This window comes from Adelges cooleyi, unplaced genomic scaffold, assembly GCF_023614345.1.
Source record: "Adelges cooleyi isolate 19-005CV unplaced genomic scaffold, UGA_ACOO_1.1 ACOO_flye_CR_arks_rails_tigmint_CR_PRNA_9, whole genome shotgun sequence".
Taxonomy (NCBI): Eukaryota; Metazoa; Arthropoda; class Insecta; order Hemiptera; family Adelgidae; genus Adelges; species Adelges cooleyi.
Genome location: NW_026096579.1, coordinates 905,196 through 927,850, shown reverse-complemented (window position 1 = coordinate 927,850; position 22,655 = coordinate 905,196). Strand labels below are relative to the sequence as shown.

The 22,655-nt window shown below is 30.4% G+C and overlaps 2 protein-coding genes across 7 annotated transcripts; one reads left to right on the top strand and one right to left on the bottom strand.

Moving 5' to 3' along the window:
* Window positions 1–10,089: 10,089 nt before the first annotated feature.
* Window positions 10,090–12,784, top strand: LOC126847022 (uncharacterized). Its single transcript, XM_050586976.1, has 2 exons — window positions 10,090–10,246; window positions 11,367–12,784. The coding sequence occupies exons 1-2, from the start codon at window positions 10,163–10,165 to the stop codon at window positions 12,564–12,566; spliced, it is 1,284 nt and encodes a 427-aa protein (XP_050442933.1). The 5' UTR covers window positions 10,090–10,162; the 3' UTR covers window positions 12,567–12,784.
* A 2,939-nt stretch (window positions 12,785–15,723) lies between these two features.
* Window positions 15,724–22,583, bottom strand: LOC126847024 (uncharacterized). 6 transcript variants are annotated; one of them, XM_050586983.1, is made up of 11 exons: window positions 22,447–22,583; window positions 22,191–22,294; window positions 21,693–21,719; window positions 21,138–21,164; window positions 18,415–18,462; window positions 18,183–18,212; window positions 17,712–17,744; window positions 17,161–17,232; window positions 16,880–16,903; window positions 16,341–16,424; window positions 15,724–16,171 (listed from the first exon to the last, which is right to left on the bottom strand). In XM_050586983.1, the coding sequence occupies exons 2-11, from the start codon at window positions 22,279–22,281 to the stop codon at window positions 15,843–15,845; spliced, it is 765 nt and encodes a 254-aa protein (XP_050442940.1). In that variant the 5' UTR covers window positions 22,282–22,294; window positions 22,447–22,583; the 3' UTR covers window positions 15,724–15,842. The 6 variants fall into 6 exon arrangements, with proteins under 6 accessions (XP_050442940.1, XP_050442942.1, XP_050442941.1 ...); XM_050586985.1 differs by lacking the exon at window positions 17,161–17,232; XM_050586984.1 differs by lacking the exon at window positions 18,415–18,462.
* Between the last annotated feature and the right edge of the window lie 72 nt (window positions 22,584–22,655).

Sequence of the window (22,655 nt, the reverse complement as noted above, 5' to 3'; positions counted from 1 at the left end):
AACTAAGTCTGTCCATAAATTTAACACATTTTTTGAAATTTAATTTATATTCTAAAAATAACTAATTGGTAACCGAATAAAAAAAAAAATACGAATCAAAAGAATTTAAAGTGTTATGTTTGGAAAAAATTGTCAACGAATTTTGTACTAGAGGTACTATCGCTAATAACGTTCGGCTCCTCTTAAAAGCTCTGTTTATTTGGATGGGAAGGAAGTTAGAAATAAAAAAAAATTAAGAAATTAGAAATTAAAAGTCTAAGACATTTAGATTTATAATTTAAATTTTTTCCATATTTATTAATTCAGTGATAAGGCGTTTTTATCGGAAGTCCATTATTTTTATCAGATTAAAAATAGCGCATATTTAAGAAATTTGTACGTCCAAAACGAATTACTTATACTAGTCGCTAGTTCTTTCTTTGGAGTGATTAAACGGAGTAATTTTGTATGCAATTATTTTATCTTTCTTAAAAATGCAATAATATTTTATGAAAACTGCATATATTATGATACATTAAATATATTGTATAATAGAATTCATCTTAGAAAATTTTAATGTTTTTAAACACAAACGATGTTTTATAATGATTTGCACATGCAGATATCAAGAATCAATATTTATTATTTATCTGGTACGAGCTTCTGAGTTATACGGAAAGTACCTTCTATAAAATCTAAAACGGAGTTTTACCATTTTACTACTAATCTATAATCACTATACACATTATAGTTTTTAAGTTATGCCTTCACTTTAAGTGATTTTCCACTAACAAGTGCAAACAGGTACACGTGCAAGTAGTTGCCAACAACGTTGTCGCAGCGACTTATCGGTATGGTTTTCGATGGTCAATATTGTTCGGTTTCTACTTGCACATATGCATGTTATTTTGCATACCCGGGTGTACCTGTTAAACGCTTGAATTGTGCCTTGTCAATTGAAAAACAGTACAATTGGTTGTCATCGATAGTCTGCTAGTGGACAAATAGTTGAACTGGATTCAGCTTGGCTGAAATCATTTTTTCTATGCGACCAATGCGGCTCAACATAGTGATTGACCACAGCTCAGAGTTGTATGAGTGTGTTTTCTTCATTTTGTTGGACACTAGTGTAAATCACACAGAACAGAACAGCTTAACAAAAAAAAAAAAAACCCAATGTGTGTGTGTACTCGGATTGAAGACGCGCGTTGAAAGTGAAACTTCTTTTGGTATTTTTTATGTTTTAAACAAAGATTTCAAAACAATTTAATATTATTATTAATTTTATTTCATCAAGGAAAACACAAGTACAATTCGATTTGTAAATACAAGTTCTTAGTTTATTTTTCTTGGGTTAAATGTTTTATTGTTGACATAATTACATTTTTGTGATTCTGTTGTGATTTAATGAGCAGGGCTGTATCTAAATAGGGCTCAAACCAAGCTATAACTATTATTACTATTAAATAGAAAAATATAGCATACCGTTAGGTAAGGTAGTATGTCATACCGCAATTAGTTAATTTTGAGAATGGTTTTAAAAGGAAAGGCGTTAAATTTGTTTAGTTTTGATCTTTAAACTATTTCTATGAAAAAAACAACTCTGTAAAACCTATACCTAACTATAAGGTTTTTCGTATTAATTGAAATACAGATAAATTCAAATTACAACAAGAGTTTAGATTATAAAACATTTTTAAAAAAGACCAACTTTCAAAAATTTCAATGTTTTGAATATTTTTTATTTGAACGTTTTTGGTGGTTTTCACAATATTTCAAGAATTATTTTTTCTGTCACGGTCTGGCCTAAAAATAAATGACCAGTTAAAAAAAAGTTGATTTCTAGGGTTGGCCTCCATTTTGAAGGAGAAGAGGTGTAAGTTGTTTACTTGTGTCCTTTATAATATGAATTCAAACCCTAGTTTTCATGATATAGACTAATAGTTTTGAATATTGTTTTTTGAACCTTTTTGAAGAATGAATTGTAAGCTAAAGACTGCATGAAGGCAAACCCTTGTTTTCATGATGTTGACCAATAGTTAACAATTGCCATACAACAAACGAGTAAGTCAAACCAAACAACACAAATGGTACACAAAAAAAGTATGTAGTTTTTTTTCAACGATTACAATAACAGTGATTTAATACATTAGTTTTGTCTTAAATAAATAATGTCTGTATACCTGCTGAACTTTATAGGCCAATTCAAATTGAAAATTATATTTGTGTTGTATGTAAATGCAATTACATTTGAAAACATTCTTATGTATAATATTACCGTTAAAACGAGATTTAATTGTATTACAAGTCCTAGTGCTAGCCAGTGTAATAGCTGTTATCATCAAGTTTTGCTTTTTCCAACGAAAGTGATGTTAAGTTTAATGATTTTGATTTATTCATTGTTTGGTTTACATCTAATTCCGAATTATACAGAGTGCACACCATCAGAGGTATACAATTTTTATTATAATTTAGAAACAACTGTAAAAAAAACAACTTTTTCAAACCATTAACCTTTAACTTTACCTTAACCTAAATCTAATCCAACACTAACCGAACTTTAGGCTTACCCTGATTTTACAACTATTAATAAAAATGTAATTTTATCCCTATCGAGATAATGTTTCACTATAATAAAAACTAATACTATTTTAACTGTAATTTATTATGTCTGCTAGCTTTATTATGTCTCGCACCGGTGTCCCAGCTCTGACAGCTGTGTACTTATTAATTATTATGAGCAATCTAAACTATTCTTAACTCGTTAATACGGTTAACGAGACGAAGTTTCTATATGTTGTAGGCGACTTCGAGTAAGATGGAATACCAATGGCGAATTCGCATTATTTGTCCCACCAGCAAATGTATGTGTTGTCAGAGAATCCGGCGGATTGTGCAGGCGGCCTAGAAATGTACACGCTGAAAATGAGAGAACTGAAATGCATTTACGGCAGAATCTTTCAGGGCATGTTCGACTATACGGATAGCGTACTGACGTGTGATAAGGACGTTACGGAAGCGTTGCCGGCGTTTGAAGAATTAAAAAAAAAAATCGCCAAAATGTTTTCCGCTCTGCTAGTGGCAAACGACCATGCGTACCCGTGGATGTGGCGCGTTTACTTCTTGCTGTACGCCATCGAAGGGTCAACGCTGACCGAGTTCGTTTCCAGTTACAAAACCGACACCGTGTTAAAAGGCAACATCTACACGTTTGTCGATTCGTGTACCGCGCAACATTACCTGCACCCGTCAAGTAACACAAACGCCGAACAGTATGTGATTGACAGTTTAACGGTGCAAGGTCAAAACCAATCGGACTACGCCTATCAAAATGCCAATTTTTTTGCATTGGACGAATTGTTACTTAAAGCATTTCGCACAGACTCCATGTTCGAGCGATCCCGAGTTAACGATTTCCAAGACAAGTTGAAAAAGCGACTGTTCGACGTTTGGGAGGCGCCGATGAGTGATTTCTACTCGAACCAGATCGATCTCGTCGATCACCACGACTTGATCGCCACGTTAATACAATGTTCCATTTGTCACTATGTTTGGATGCACTTGGACACGGTTAAAAAAGATCAATCAGTCGACGCCCAAACCGCTTTGGATGCGTTGGTGTCGCCCTTAAACGACGCCGTCAAGCTGTTGGATAACCACAGCAATGAGGTTTACAACGATTTGCTGTCGAAAATCCAGTCGGAAACAGTCAGTGCGGAAACTTTGCCGAGTCTTTTGGATAAGGCCAAAGAGAACTTTGGCAATCATTTTTCCTCGTTGAGCGTACACGGAGCGTCTTCAAACAACATAGAACTCATTGAAATGTTGACGAAAAAAAAAAGTAACTCTGATAAGAATACTGCTTCAATCTTTGCCTCTGGTTTAAAAAATTACTTAAAAAAACTCGGTAATTTTTCGTTCGAGTTGATTGATTTCTATAAATCAAGTACAGTTGAAAATAATTAAATAGTATATTAAAATAATAACATACATTTACAATGTATTAATATTTATTATATTTAAATAACTTGTAAAACATTATAAAATTATAATCAGAACCAAAAGTTATAATATTATTATAGAAATAAAAATATGTTAATATAGTGTATAATACGTCATATTATAAAAAAAATTAGAACCATATTTTAAATATTACATCATAACCTTTTTGGCCGTGCTAATAAAATATAAATGATATGTCAGATGTTGTTATTTTTGTGTAAACAATGCTCCACGGAAAACATTGAATCATAGATATGCTTTAACATTACAGGTCAATAATAATTGCATTTTATGAGGTACAAATTACAATTATTATACTAATACATTGATAGTTGTAAATTATGTTATGATTCATAAATTTGTTAGCATGAAAATAAACCGTTACAGACAATAGCATTACCATTATATACCATAATTATAATTAAGTAAACTATGTTTGTTCATAATAATTGTTGTCAAAATATATTGACGCAACCCTACAGGAACTATAACTGTACTATGATGTAAGACTGTATTATTTATTTATTAGTAGCAGCTGAACCGAGACTCACGCTTCAATGTAATATACATTGCTTTTGACTTAAAATTCAACCTTGAATTAAACTTCTACTTATTAGGTGAATATACATATATATATATGTATAGTTTGCAAAGTTGCAAAGTATGCAAAGTTTCCGCACTGACTGTTCCCGACTGGATTTTCGACAGCAAATCGTTGTAAAACTCATCGCTGTGGTTATCCAACAGCTTGACGGCGTCGTTTAAGGGCGACACCAACGCATCCAAAGCGGTTTGGGCGTCGACTGATTGATCTTTTTTAACCGTGTCCAAGTGCATCCAAACATAGTGACAAATGGAACATTGTATTAACGTGGCGATCAAGTCGTGGTGATCGACGAGATCGATCTGTTTCGAGTAGAAATCACTCATCGGCGCCTCCCAAACGTCGAACAGTCGCTTTTTCAACTTGTCTTGGAAATCGTTAACTCGGGATCGCTCGAACATGGAGTCTGTGCGAAATGCTTTAAGTAACAATTCGTCCAATGCAAAAAAATTGGCATTTTGATAGGCGTAGTCCGATTGGTTTTGGCCTTGCACCGTTAAACTGTCGATCACATACTGTTCGGCGTTTGTGTTACCCGACGGGTGCAGGTAATGTTGCGCGGTACACGAATCGACAAACGTGTAGATGTTGCCTTTTAACACGGTGTCGGTTTTGTAACTGGAAACGAACTCGGTCAGCGTTGACCCTTCGATGGCGTACAGCAAGAAGTAAACGCGCCACATCCACGGGTACGCATGGTCGTTTGCCACTAGCAGAGCGGAAAACATTTTGGCGATTTTTTTTTTAAATTCTTCAAACGTCCTTATCACACGTCAGTACGCTATCCGTATAGTCGAACATGCCCTGAAAGATTCTGCCGTAAATGCATTTCAGTTCTCTCATTTTCAGCGTGTACATTTCTAGGCCGCCTGCACAATCCGCCGGATTCTCTGACAACCATTACATTTGGTGTTGGGACAAATAATGCGAATTCGCCATTGGTATTCCATCTTACTCGAAGTCGCCTACAACATATAGAAACTTCGTCTCGTTAACCGTATTAACGAGTTTTGTAGAAATTGTTGTTTTATTAAAGTATGACCCTAAAAAAACAATGTTTTTTGTAAAGCCGCAAAATGCAAAACATAGTTTAATATTTTCACAATTATGATTTCATTTCGTTAATAGAACTTTTGATGCCAAAATCATAATTTATATAAAAAAAACATGTTTAGCAAGTTGAAGCACAAAATATTATTTCCCTTAATATATATTTGTATAACAGTAATCGTTAGGAATGGTAAGAATATAAAATTTACCAACATATTTATTATTCTTGTCAATTGATAAAGACTAATATGACACAGTGATGCAATTATGTATATTTCTCAACACAATTATTGGGAAATATAAAATATGCATGCACAGACATTTTTCAGTAATTTAATATTACAATTCAAATACTTGTATAGATAAAGTAGACGATGTCATAACATATATTAAAAACAATAACGAAACAAATGTTTATGTTGTGTGAAAAATACTCAAATGTCTATTATTTGAAGATGCTACCTGGCTTGGCCATTCTCTGTTTGTAGGTCAAAAAAAATAACTATCAAGTAATTATAATATACATGCTATTTAAACAATGGTCAGAATTTGGTGATATATATATATTATAGGTAAATGAAAAATGTCAGAGCATGCATGTTTTATAATTTCCAATTGTGTCGGGAAATATACATAAATGCATCACTGTGTCATTGTAGTCTTTGTCAATTGTCAACAATAATATATAATATGTTGTTTTACAAATAACATTGTGTTTTTGGGTCATACTTTAATAAAACTGTTTCTACATAGTCTGAATAACACTTGCTAAAAAATGTATGTTGTATGCGATCTGTTTTTTTTAGATCATACGTTAATAAAACTGTGTCTACATAGTCTGAATAACACTTGCTAAATAATGTATATTGGATATGATCGGTAATGTGTGCTTTAATGATAAGTTTAAGTATAAGATACAAAAATAATTTCCAGACACAAAAAACAAATAAAACAAAAACACATTGTTGTAAACACAATACCATCTCAGCTCCGCATCGAAGATAAAAAATGTGTACAATGTATGCACAGTAATTGTAGAAAAAAATTTGGTCAACATTAGTCGTTATGCACAATAAAGCAATAAAATGATAAAATATTTTAATAACACTAACCACAAAAAATATTGTATCTGGTACATTTTAAAGTTAAAAAAAAAACTGAGATTTAACAATCAAATCCAGAAAGCGGTAAATTCCAAATTGAAAATGTTTTCGTGCATCAAAAACATTTTTAATTATAGCTCATTATTATAATGTTATAATTTAGAGGATCCATCGTGGGCAAATTTTGGAATGGAAAAAGAAGGGGAGGGCTCGCTTAAAATCTGCGGGGGTTAATTAAGGATAAAAAACGGTTACATAGTCTATTTAAACTTACTGGCAGTATTACTGATTATGTAAATTTCTCAGAGATAAGGAAAAAATGTAAAATAATGACTAAATCATGTTATGAAAAATATATAGAACTTATCCAATCTTCTTTAACCAAAAACCCAAAATATTTTTGGAACTATGTAAAGAATAAACAAAAACAAAATTTCATTCTTTATGAATGTAACTGACGGGGTTGTGGTTGCAAATAATATGAATGATGCAGTGAACTTATTTAAATCATATTTTGAATCTGTCTACACTTATAGATATAGTAATACGAATCACATCAAAAGTTTTAATACAAATATTAATTTTAGCAGCAGTGAGTTTACTGTAACCGAAATATTCGAAACGCTTCGTAAATTTATCATATAATACTAATAGTGGTCCTGATCAAATTCCTGATTTAGTTTATAAAAAGTGTCATTTCTCATTAAGTAAACCCATACATTATTTAGTCAATCTTTCGCTATCGTCTGGATGTTTTCCTGAAAAATGGAAATCAAGCTTTATTTATCCGGTTTATAAATCGGGAAATCGAAGTGAGGTTACTAATTACCGCCCAATTTCGCGATCAAGTGCTTTGCCAAAAATTTTAGAAAAAATGTTAATACCAAAATTTGAAACTGTCTTTAAAAATATAATTTCTGATAAACAACATGGTTTTCTTCATTCGAAATCAACAACGACTAATCTAGTAATATACTATTCCGATTTAATATCAGTGGTTAGTAAAAGCATTCAAGTTGATGCAGTTTACACTGACATTAAGAAAGCATTTGATAGTGTGGACATGTCTATCTTAGTAAAAAAACTAGAATGTAATGGTATTGGTGGACAAATGCTAACTTGGATTAAATCATACTTGTGTGGTAGAACACAACAGGTAAAGCTAGGCAATTTAATCTGATCAGATATAAAAGTTACATCAGGTGTACCCCAAGGGGGGCACTTATCGTCTATCTTATTTTTACTCTTTATGGATGACATTAATAATATCTTTAAAAATAGTCACTTTTTAATGTTCGCAGATGATTTAAAACTCTATATGCCTATTTACTCGATTGCTGATTGCATTAAATTACAAATAGATTTAGATAACTTTTATTCTTGGTGCACATCAAACGGATTAAGTGTTAATGCAGAAAAATGTTCGCAAATAACATTTTCAAGACGTAAATCCAAGATGAATTTTCATTATAAAATTAATAGCTCAGAATTAACAACAGTAACACAGATAAAAGACCTAGGTATATTCATATCGAATGATCTATCTTTTAACCAACGCATAAATATAATGTGTAACAAAGCTCTTCGTGTATTTGGTTTTATAAGACATAATTGTTCAGAATTTAAAAACCCTGATTGTTTAAAAATATTATATTTTACACTAGTACGTTCTATTCGAGAATACGGCTCTGTAATTTGGAACCCATATCAAGGCGGATTAATAAATCAAATAGAACGTGTTCAAAATAGATTCTTACGTGTACACGCATATAAAACTAACAAAACAGGTTTATCTCTTGAACGACTAATGTGTCACTATGGTATTGTCTCACTTGAAAAAAGAAGGCAATTACTTGATGCGTCTCGGTTGTTTAAATTACTGAATTCATTAATTGAGTGTGCTGAAATTCTAAGTCAAATACCTCTTAATGTCCCTCAAATAAATACCCGTTTGTCACAAACGTTCTATTCTGCTACCTACCGGCAAAACTACAGTTCTTACGCGCCGATTAATAGAATGTTAGTTACAGGTAACTCAATAAAAAATTTCGATTTTTTCCATGACGACTTAACCAGATTGAAATATGTTATTAATTTGTAATTTGAAATTCATATATGTATATATATATATATAATTGTATCTCTACTATATTTGTATCAAACGTGTTTGTAATTGTCAAATAACTGTTCTGAGCCCGATTTGGGCGTATAATAAAAATAATAATAATAATAAAAAAATACATTCAAGCAATAGTCATATAGTTGATGTTTACATAGTAAAAAAAAACAAGGGATAGACTTCAGCCCACCATATACTACCCTTGTATCCGTCCCTGGAATCCACCTATGCCGTACTGGATAAGCCTGTATACAAAAAAAAATAAAAAGTCTAAAAATAGAAACAAAGTACATATGGTTAAGCTAAATGTATAAGAAATAATCAATAGTAGGCTAAATAAAAAATTTCAGAATATGATAATTTGGACTTTAAGCTTATAACGAAATGAGTAGAATAAATTTAAAAAAGTGATATATAGTGTTCTTTTTCAGAGTGACAGGGTTGTATCTGCATAGGACTGTTTAGAACTATTATTACTAATAAATAGTAAATTATAGCATATCGTTAGTTAAGTATGTCATACCGTAAGTATGTCAATTTTGAGAATTGTTTTAAAAGGAAAAGAGTCAATTTTGTCTAGTTTTGGCCTCTAAAAGCTAAACTCCTATTTACGATTTCTGATCTATAAACTATTTCTATGAAAAAAACATTAATTGAAATATAGATAAATTCAAATTACAACAAGAGTTTAGGTTATAAAAACATTTTTCAAAAAGACCAATTTTCAAAAATTTCAATGTTTTGAACATTTTTTATTTGAACCTTTTTGGTGGTTTTCACAATATTTCAAGAATTATTTTTTCTGCCACGGTCTGGCCTAAAAATAAATGACCAGTTAAAAAAAAAATTTATTTTTAGGGTTGGCCTCCATTTTAAAGGAGAAGAGGTGTAAGTTGTTTACTTGTGTCCTTTATAATATTAGATCACATGAATTCAAACCCTAGTTTTCATGATATAGACTAATAGTAAACAATTGCTGTACAGCAAACGAGTAAGTCGAACGAAACAACACAAATGCTAGACAAAAAGCAAATATGTAGGGTTTTTTCAACGATTGCAAATCGATAAAATAACTGTGATTCAATACATTAGTTTTGTCTTAAATAAATAATGTCTGCGTACTTGCTGAATTTTATAGGTCAATCCAAATTTAAAAATCTATTTGTGTTGTATGTAAATACAAATACATTTAAAAACATTCGTCCATATAAGAATACCGTTAAAACGAGATTAAATTTTATTACAAGTCCTAGTGCTAGCCAGTGAAATAGCTGTTATCATCACGTTTTACTTTTTCCAACGACAATGATGTTAAGTTTAATGTTTTTTGTTTATTCATTGTTTGGTTTACACCTAATTCCGAATTATATAGAATGCGCACCATCAGAGGTATACAATGTTTTTTACAATTTAACAAATGTAAAAAAAAAAACAATTTTTTTTAACATTTTTTTTTATTTGTAGCAGCCTAGTGCTACAAGCAGTCCTCCCCGTCTTTCCCTGAATTCGTTCCTCAAATCAGATAGGGTTTATCCATGTCCTCAATACTAATAGTTGTCGATATTTCAATAGTTAGAATCCTACTAATCCAATTATAATCTACCTTAACCTAATTCTAATCCAACACTAACCTAACAAAGTTGCGAAAATTCTTATTCGAATAAAACTTTATTTAGACAATTTTTTTACAATTTAATCAAATAGGTAAAACATTTGTTTTATGCAGTGTAACTTATTATTTTTTATACGACATGGTATTATAATTACTTAAAATACGCACCTAAAAACGATTTAAATAATATGTGTTTGAAAATTATTTTTAAGAAATAGAAAAAATATTTTTTTAACTATTTGAATAACTTTTACTTGAATAATGTGTTATCTAGATGATTATTTCAATAACATTTTATTCGAATGATGCACAACTTTGCCCAAAAAAAATCCAAATCTATTCTCTAAAACTAAGCTAATTTTTAATTTTGTGACGCTTTTAGGCAAATTGGTACAAACACATACGTTTTACATACAATTTCTTTAATGAAACTTTAATCTGAACCTTTCCTCTCTCGCGAAAAATCATATTTTAATTGCAACGCTTTTATATTTATACTCAGAAGTTCCCATTTTACATAGTTCTACCAAATAAATACTATTTAATTATGGATATCATAGTGTTAAAGATATCATGACTAAATAAGTAAACGTTAACTCGACGTGCGAGGTAATCAATTTAACGCAAGATTATTCATTTGCCGGATATTGATTGCAATTTGTATATAATCACACATAACAACATTATTATAAACTTATCATATTTATCTGAGTTTTGGTAAAGTTTGGAGTGTATGAAACATAAGGTGTGTCGTGTTAGGTTTGGTTAAGCATTGGAAGAAGGTTATACGGCTCTCTCTCTCTGACAGCAATATGTATACTTGTTAATTATTACGAGCAATCTAATCTATTGTTCACTCGAATACGGTTAACGAGACGATGTTTGTAAATGTTGTAGGCGAGTTCGAGTAAGACGGCGGCTTACGATTGGCAATGGCTACAGTCCATAAATCGTATACCGATGGGCAAATCACATAAATTGTCGCACCAGCAAATGTATCTGTTGTCAGAGAATCCGGCGGATTCTGCGGGCGGCCTAGAAATGTACACGCAGAAAATGAGAGAACTGAAATGCATTTACGGCAGAATCTTTCAGGGTATGTTCGACTACACAAATAGGGTGCTGACACGGAATGCGAACGTTACGGAAGCGTGGCCGGCGTTGGAAGAGTTTAAAAAAAAAATCGCCAAAATGTTTTCCGCTCTGCTAGCGGCAAACGACCATGCGTACCCGTGGATGTGGCGCGTTTACTTCATGGTGTACGCCGTCGAAAGGCCAACGCTGACCGAGTTCATTTCCAGTTACAAAACCGACACCGTGTTAAAAGGCAACATCTACACGTTTGTCGATTCGTGTACCGCGCAACATTACCTGCACCCGTCGGGTAACACAAACGCCGAACAGTATGTGATCGACAGTTTAACGGTGCAGGGCCAAAACCAATCGGACTACGCCTATCAAAATGCCAATTTGTTTGGCATGGACGAATTGTTACTGAAAGCATTTCGCACAGACTCCATGTTCGAGCGATCCCGAGTTAACGATTTCCAAGACAAGTTGAAAAAGCGACTGTTCGCCGTTTGGGATGCGCCGAGGAGTGATTTCTACTCGAAACACATCGATCTCGTCATTCACCACAATTTGATCGCCACGTTAATACATTGTTCCATTTCTCACTATGTTTGGATGTATTTGGACACGGTCAAGAAAGATCAATCAGTCAATACCCAAACCGCTTTGGATGCGTTGATGTCGCCCTTAAACCTCGCCGTCAAGCTGTTGGATAACCACAGCGATGAGTTTTACAACGATTTGCTGTCGAAAATCCAGTCGAGAACGGTCAGTGCGGGAACGTTGCCGGGTCTTTTGGCTAAGGCCAAAGAGAACTTTGGTAGTCATTTTTCCTCGTTGAGCGTACACGGAGCGTCACGAAACAACATAGAACTCATTGAAATGTTGACGAAAAAAAAAAGTAACTCTGATAAGAATACTGCTTCAATATTCGCGTCCGATTTAAAAAATTATATAAAAAAACTCGGTAGTTTTTCGTTCGAGTTGATTGATTTTTATAAATCAAGTACAGTTGGAAATAATTAAATAGTATATTAAAATAATAACCCACATTTACCATGAATTAAAATGTATTACAATAATGTAACTGCACTCCTCGTCACTTTTATTAATTAATCGGTATCACTTTTATAATTTTAAGCAAACACTGTATACTGCATTTTAGTCTGTATTTATAATTAATGCCTGTCATGGCGTACATAAATTAATTAAAATCCTATTTTAAATGTCACAACATCACTTTTTTGGGCTTTCTAATAAAATATAATACATACATGATGTTTTTATTTTTGTGTAAATTATTAAAATAGTTTAAAATACTATGAAAAAAAATGTTTATAAGACATATAAATCTATATATTTTACTTCTCTTAGTTTCAGCCTTTTATACCATACTGCCAAGCAAGATAATCTTATCTCCTATTTCTGTTCTCGACTGCTTCCTTACATCGGTATTCGACTTCACCGACACGTCATGTTTTTTATTAACACAATGTTTCCATCTTAACGTTGGCTTTCCAAAATGTTTTTTTTTCGAATAGACTTTGGTGATGAGCTACTTGGAATCTTTTCCAACATGCGATTATTGAGAGACCATACTTGATCATTTCTTTGCGCCAAAAAAGATATTTATTTTGTGATTATATATAACAGGTTATATACTAAATTCCAAGTTTTTCGGTTTTTTTCATTATAAAAATACGTTAACTCCGGATTTTTATTTAGTTAGTTTTGAAGAAAACCGATGAAAATCTTTATAAAAATATGTCGATGCAAAGTCAACTCTTGTGTTAGATTTCTTATATAGGTAAATATAATAAATATATGAGGAAGGGTTTTAAAACGTTTTGTGTAAGCAATATTTAAGAAAAAAGTAGTTTTAATAAATTTCGACCATATCAATGCTAGTATATATTAACTGTGAACTATACAGATAAAAAGATTAAATTGTTCTAAAATCTTTGTGTAAAACACAAAAAATACCGAAAAGAAGTTTCACTTTCAACGCGCGTCTTCAATCCGAGTACACACACATTGGGTTTTTTTTTTTTTTTAAGCTGTTCTGTTCTGTGTGATTTACATTAGTGTGCAACAAAATGAAGAAAACACACTCATAAAATTCTGAGCTGTGGTCAATCACTATGTTGAGCCACATTGGTCGCATAGAAAAAATGATTTCAGCCAAGCTGAATCCAGTTCAACAGGCAAAGTCTTGACTCTAACAGACCACATACTGTTAATATATTAAAGCAGAAACCTATTTAATCATGTCTAGGGTTTCCGGGTTTTAAAGTTATTTTAACAAATTTCTGCAGTAGTATTAGTCAATTGAAAATAGTTCTATCTAATCCGTAATGGTCGTATAATTTATTTGTTTATGTCTCCTAAACTTATACAATGTGACATAGCTCACAGTATGAGCTCATTTCCACACGTTGATTGACTATCGAAAGATGGATTGTTAAATAATATATCATGTGGCCTGTGGTGTATAATTATATATTCTGAATAATGCTAAACTACAATAACCAGTACAGTGAGGTCGGGGCATAGTAGGGACGGGGAGGTCACAGGCTTACAAGAATTTTTAAATTTGAAAGTGATAAAATCACTTTTGAAAAAACGCTTCGATGCAAATCGGTAGTTAGTAATTTTAAGCCAGTACAGTCCAAACCAAGCACAGTATAACCAGCAAAGTTAGAAAGTATTAAATTGAGCTGCTGTATTTACAAATAAGCATCAAAGTGTTCATTTGAAAGTGATTTTATCCGAGAGGACTAGTACAGTAGAGTATAGGCATAATGGAATCAAAGCAACGAGGGGACGGAGAGGTCACAGGTCTACAGGAATTATTATAAATGAATGTGATAAAATTGAATAAAATCACTTTCAAATAAACACTTTTATGCTTATTTGTAAATACAGCAGCTCAATTTAATTACTTTTTTACCTTTGCTGGTTATACTGTGCTTGGTTTGGACTGTACTGGCTTAAAAATACTAACTACAGATTTGCATCGAAGCGAATAGCCTAAGAAAAATAAAATATTCGAATGAACTATTTAATCATAATTTTTATTTTATTAAATTGAATAATAATTACTCGAATGAAAACAATTACTCGACGGTCATTCGAATAAAAAAAAACTATTTAGATAAAAATTTATCCAAATAATGCCCACAACTCTGCTTGCTGATTTCGATTAATCCGATTGCAAAACTCTGATTTGAGATAATATTTCTAATTAGTGTATTTAAAAACGATTTTTTTTTAATAGCTTAAATACTCATATTACCTGTTAACTTGACGTATTGTCAGATTCGTATACGTTACTAAAATGAACAATAAATGTCGTGTAAAATATTAAAAGACAGCAATCTTTTAATATAAAATGTCGCCCATTTCCTCCATTGTCTGCATTTATTTATTTAAACAAATTAATATTCTTTAGCCGAGTAAATAGTTTATAACAGATGCAGGTTTTTTAAATTTATTATAACTGATAGTGATAAAATCAGATGCTGCTCTGCGACTTTGTATAGTATGGTAAAAATATATATAATTGATGAACATAATTTTAAATGCGACAACGAGCCTATTATTATTATTTTAGTTTAAAACATACATTATAAATTATAACTATATAGTGGTATGTAGTAAAATATATCCATTAGAAAATAAATTAAGCATTAAAATGTACAGTATTTATTTGATGTTGACCTGTACACCAATAACGCTAATTCAGTAATTCAGTAATCGTCTTACTGCTTAATTCTATACAGATCCATTAGGGCAACTATAAGTGATCTATTTTTGGATATAGTCATTGATCTCTAAGGTTGTATATTACAGATATAACCACTAGTACAGCTTTAATCATAATTAGATATAGTCACTTATATTGACTAATAATCCTATTAGGAGGTATTGGCTAATATTATCTTTCTAGTGTGGGTTAGTCCGCTGGTTGTGATAGAGTTTCAAAGGACTAAGAGGTACTGATCATTGTCACAATTAATTTAAAAAACACGTGTTTTTTCTGAAGTATAAAAAATTGTGATATCTATTCAACGCCTTGGCAAAAATTTGATTAAAGAATTTATTAAACGGTGACGCCCCCCAACCCTTAATCAGTTCTTGCTGTGCTAGTGTTTTGCTCTTTTATGACTTAATAATTATACAATTAAAGTATTGATTATAATAGTTTATTAGTTAATATAGTTCTAATGATATTGAAACATTTAGTTAATAAAACGATGATTTCAACTAAAATACAATAGTAACATCAATATGCAATTAAATTTACTCGTCGTCTGAGGAGCTTGATTCTACTTGTGTATTGTCTGTCCAAGGTATGAGTACTCCGTCTGGGCCACTGAATAATGTTTTATAACAGCTTCCATTGGTGTCTAATTGATCTCGATATATCTCCACCGCAGGTGGTTCCATATACAACATTCTTCTGTCAGGTAATCCTGACAAGTTGGTAAGAAACTGATGTGAAGTTACAACACAATTTCCGTCATCAGTACATTCTTGTTTATTTATTAACCGATAATTTAGTGTACGCTTGATTAACCCGACCAATAAACATTTTTTGCCTTCGTCATTCACGCACATTTGGGCGTCTTCTGAAACCAATCGTGAAATAATATAAATTAATGACAAGAAATAATAATAAAAAAGACACACACACACACAGTAAATTTATCCACTCCACAGAAAAACATTGAATCATTTTTTATGTTTTTCTCTAATATGCATTTGAAAAGTAGCAATAAATATTATAAAAATACTTACTTAATCTGTCATGAAGAACATAGCGAAATGTTGAATTAAAAATATTTCTTCTTGCCTTTATCTCGATGGCATAAGTCTTGTCGGCTATAATATCATACACATTATGTAATATGTAAATTATGGATAAGAGTTTTCAGCTTTTTCAATAATCGATCATTACTAATATAGTCTATTTTAAGTAAATTGTACAACTGTAATGTTTACGCAAAATATACCTTAAATGCTTTGGAGAACACAATTATTTAAAATATTTATTTACCCGTATAGATACTATTTTATAGTGCACATTGTAAACAGTATGCATGATACTGAAATCCAATTTGACAAATTATAATTGAATTTTCAGATAATAACTAAAACATTTATAGTAAACGTTTTATACCACCATTATTAAACGTAAACCATTATAACGTTTATTAATTTGAATTTGATAAATCCAGATATTATTTCTATTACTAGTACATAGTAGTAGGTGCCCTAGTCTCGAATAAAACTTACGGATAGTAACTATTACAAAATATAACATGTGCTATACTTACGAGGAAATTCATAATTTAGCACATCTGTAATAAAACAACAATAATTTTAAACTAGGCATTTAAAAAAGGTGTGTACATCAGATTTGATATAAAATTAAAATTTAATTATCGTTTTAAATTATAACCATTCATAAAGTTCTTAGTAGTTGCAAGAGATATAAATACGCTTGTCGAGTCTTGTATGTTGTACTTAAAGACAAGTTATATTTTAAAGTTAAGATAAGTCGACAAGTATTATAAATAAACAAATATATTTTGCTAGAATAATGAAACTTAGTTACTAGAGATTCTTATTAATTCCGCTCGAATTGTCATTTCTCTGTCGTATATTTTTTGATATTCTGAAGCTAACTCTATAATAAAAATATTTAATTTCCATTAAAATTTGTTATTAAAATATTATGTAAAATTTCACGGCCTAACTATTTATTATTACTTGAAGTTTATTTTTTTGCTAAAATAATTATCTCTTATTTAGGTAAGATTAATTAAATTAAATAATGATTGGTCACCGATAACGAGTTTTAAATTAATATAAAATTGAATGATAATATTTTTTTTTATACAACTAAAAAGAAAAAAATGAATAACTGAAATAATAACATTTTATTAGAAATTTGTTTAAAGTTAAGACCGTTGTCTTATAAAAAAAAATGTATACAATGGTGATATTTTAAAATTATTATCTATCTTAATATATATATGTTTTTTCGAAGCTAGGTAAAAAAAAATGAAATAACTTTAAATCGTTAAATGAATTAATATCGAAAAAATTATGTCACAAATAAACTTCATTAATACAGTACTTATTTATAGTTATCAAAAATATTACCGTTTTCATTCAAGACTCCCAACAACTCAATATCTATAAAAAAAATAATATTTAAAGAAGCGCCGCATCCCCTATTTATTTAAGGCCTCTTTTAGCAAAATAATAATTGAAAAATACATCTATTGGTGCAGCAAATTTGCTTTGATACAAATCTACCAGTTTGCCATATTCATTGGAAAACCAAAACATTTAGAAGAAATACAATTTATGGTAAAACTTTATCTCTAGTATTAATAATTAAAATTACGGTCATGTGGCGACCTTTGAATAGATTTTTAGTTATAACTGAACAGTAATAATAAAATAAAAACATTCAAATACACGTTAGCACTACAGAAAATACACAAAAACTATTGACGACCTATGCATTATTTAAACTAACTAAAATTGAAATTACATAACTGAAAAAAAACTTTTATCTTAACAACATAAGCGGTATCGCCTGTTGATATAAAACCTATTATAGTTTACCTGGCGGGTGAATGATTCCAATTAATCCCTCTGAAATAAAATACAAAACATTTGTTGGTTAAAAAAAGGTATAGTACATATGGGCAGAATTTAACTGTTTCTTAGGCACCATATAATATTGGTCTTATTTTATAGTACAAAGAAAATATTCAGTAACCAATGACAAATAATACCCTACTATTAGTATTGTGTTGCACTTTAAAAAAATATAATAATGTACAAATAATAATACCATATCCGAATGTGGGCAAGAGATATTCTAGCAAATCGATTTTTTGATCTGAAATGCATGTACATAAAACAATTTATGATTGATTTCGTTAAATAAACTTTAATAATTATTATTGAACATCTAATTAAACATTAAGACAAGATGGGTAGATCCCAGTCAATAATTTTAGAGGAGTCTGAAGAAGTTTGCAGTGGTCTAACAAGGGTGTGTTATGTATATTGATAGTAAAGACACTTTTCACCACTAACGTGACTTATAAATCATGAAAAACCAAGCACAGTATAAACCAGCAAAGTTAGAAAGTTTTAAACTAAGGTTCTGCATTTACAAATAAGCATCAAAGTGTTAATTTAAAAGTGATTTTGTTCAATTTTATCACTTTTGTTTAAAATAATTCCTGTAGACCCGTGTGACCCTGTAGACCTCTCCGTTTCCTCGTTGCTTTGATTACATTATGCCTATACTCTACTGTACTAGTCCTCTCGGATAAAATCACTTTCAAATTAACGCTTTGATGCTCATTTGTAAATACAGAACCTTAATTTAAAACTTTCTAACTTTGCTGGTTTATACTGTGCTTGGTTTGGACTGTACTGGCTTGAAAATACTAACTACCGATTTGCATCGAAGCGTTTTTTCGAAAGTTATTTTATCACTTTCAGATTTAAAAATTCCTGTAAACCTGTGACCTCCCCGTCCCCACTATGCCCCGACCCCACTGTACTGGTTTTTTTTTTGCAAAAACTTAGTGGACCAAATAACACATATACAATGTCTTGTTAAATGTTGTTGGAATGGTCGACGATTCATGTTTCAATCGTTTGTACTCCATAGTTAAATTATAATCGCTTGTTCTCAATAAAATTAATATTTATGTATTATATACTTCCATTAAAGCAATCTAACACAAACTATTTATACTTCACAGATTATATTATTTCAAAGCTATATTATACTTCTATTTTACTAGATTGACAATGTATAAAATAAAATGGAACTAAAAAAACCTTTTCATAGATCCTTAAAATGTAAAGGGTGGGGTAGTGAAACGGGTTTTCCCATTTAAATACATTAGAAAATCGCCTTTTTATTGGCCCACCCTGTATATTAATTTCTTGTTTTTTTCTAAAGAAAAGTTGAGTTTCTTACATTTAAATTAAAATTACATCGTATACTGGTACTGTGATGGAGAAATGGATAAATTTTACCTACATATATTACGTATTAGTTAAATATTACTAACGTTTATAGCCACTAGCGGGCGGCTGTTGCCTGTTATTTAACAATAACTTTTTATGGAGATTTTAAAAATTGGGTTTTTTTAATAATAGTATAGGAGCAGTATCATAATGTTAAATGTTCGCGAGATTTGATATAGTCATAAAATAAAGTATTATCATTCATGACTTAGTTGTTATTAAAATATATTTTAATTTGAACATAGTAAAAATGAAATATTTTATACAAAATTAGAACTACAAGTTGATAAACTAAAAAACTAAAACTATCACGAAGCAGATTATTAACAATATGCAAAACATTAGTGTTCCTTTAAAAAAATTGTGTAATATAAAATACTTTTTGGGGCGGTATACTGCATAAAAACCAACACTTAATCTGAATCCAAAAAACAACAGTCCTCTTCATAATTTGCAGGTAGTTGGACCTTATATACTCATAATTGACCTTCGGTACAGTAATATAACGCGTGCGTTAAAATAACGAGATAACGACAGTGGTTTTGTCGTGTCAGAATCATTAAGTGTCTTAATAAGTACACGAATAGGTTTTTTCCCAGCAAATCGTGTATCTACTATAATCAGTTACACGATTTAGTCGTCCGTGATATCATGTAATAAATACAATATTATGATACCGACCATTGGGTCCTAACCTAACCTAACACGGGTAGACGTTACCAACTGACAGTTTTTAAAGTTTGTTCGTTTCTCACATCTGGTACACCGACTTGTTACCTCCCCCAAAGTACCAACTAGATGAAATTTGTGATTTACAGGGTTGCTATTCGAAGGAATTGGTCCAGTATTAAATAAGTTACAGTGTATACAGATAAAAAAAAAACACACATCAGAGTAAAACCAATACCTTCTCGCTTTGCATCGAAGCTAAAAATGTATAATATGAATTTATTCAGTTATATGTTACCAGTAGTATTTGTACATTATTTTTTAACTGTTTTAATTTTTAAAATACAAATACTGTATTATTTCCCAAGTAATTTTAGACAGTAATCGTTATCACATCTTTATCATATGTCACCTAGTAACCGTGATAACCCGTAAACTGACAAAGTGAACTAATAAAAGAAATTACAGTAAATCCACATCAAAAACTATATTATTTTCTAACCGTCATTTTCTATTCGCAAAAGAATTTCCATTTTTAAAATTCACCTTTAAATAACCAAAACCAATCAATGTATTAAAATAAATTATACGGAAAATCAATTATAAATTTAACGTTACAGAACGGAGTTTTAACTGAATACTAATAATGAAAGACATTTTTTTTTAGTACCTGGAAATACTAAACATGTTTACTTAAGATTACAGAATCTTACACCATTTACAGAAATGGTGTCATTTAGACTGACCTTGTTTTTTTAGATTATTATTAATGCACAACTTCATACTTTTGGTAAAGTTATTATTATTTTTTTTTAAATTACATTATACTATATTAATAATTATAGAAAAACTCACCATCATTCAATTTAAAAAATCTATAGCCTAAAAACAAAACGAATTTTACATAATAAACATAATAAATGTTTTAGTATTGGAAGACTGTAATACTGTGAAATTATTACACTATTGTTAGTAAATTATTCTTTTGTACTTTTTTTTTTTTTTTGAAGACATCTGGATTTAACCGAATAGGTATATTATTTATTTATACTATATTACATTATAAAAGCATTTTTTAGCACCATTGTTAAAATATTAGTTTCATTCACACAAAAGTCACTTTACTTTAATTATAACTGAATAATATTCATTTTAGCATGGAAAATATTTTAGCCTTGGCCCCCAGCCCGAAAACGACACTAAATTGCGATACTTAAGTAGCACAATAACTAAGCAACAAGATTATTATTATTATTTAAATTTGCTAAAAAAAATTGTTTAGATGTGAAATGAAGAAAAATAAAGGTCAAAACACAATTCGATAATGACATAATTGAACAGTCAATTAGTTACTTATTTTGGCGTAACGTTACCAACTGCTCAAATAATTAAATATAAAAATGAACTCACTGTTACGGGAAATCAAATGGATGCAGTCTGAAATGATTGTAAAATCATTTGTATGTAAAATATGAAATTAACACAAGAAATATGAATTACACTTATTGGCAATGTTAATATTATATGAGGAGCTCAGATGTCAACTCTATGTCTTAACTCCATAAAATAAAATTTTTCAGGACAGGCAGTTAAAGTTATTTGAACCAAGTATGTAAGTACAATTGCCAGTGTATTTAGCGCACTCTAGTGGTGAAACATTCAACTATGGAGTTATTTATCTTGGCCGCTGAAAATTATACTCTTTTGTAATCCAACCATGCTATTATTTGCAAATGGGAAAAAAATGGAGTTAATCGGTTTGGTTTCTGAGCGCCTCATATTTGACGGTTAAATTATGTAGAAATGTTTTAAATAATAGCTTGTGTAACTTATAATATCATAAAACCATTAGTTCAATAACTATAATTATGAAAAATGTAATACAAATTATTAAATTTTTAAATTTACCTTCTTCGGTTTTTGCGCATATTGTATTGTTTATAACAATGCAAATAGTTAACACAAACAAACAAAAAACGTGTAGCTTATTGTTAGTCATTTTCAATCGATATCTAAAAAAAAAAAGTTTAATGAATAAAATATTTATTTCACAAAATATAGATTTTAGATAGAAATTGGATTGCAAAATCCTGATTTTGGATGATATTTCGAACTAGTGTATTTGAAAGCCTTTTTTTTTAAACAGTTTAACTACTCATAATACCTGTTAGCTTGTCGTGTTGTTGGATTTGTATACGTTACTAAAATGGAAAACAAGTGTCAGTGCTGTGAGCTACCTTTAATTTAAAATGACGCTTATGCCTTGGGAATGTACCTTCTGTACAAACATGACGTGCGTAGTAATTTATAAAACAGTTACATTACATCTTATCGGAATATTTTATAAAAAAAAATTGGATACAGAAAAATAAA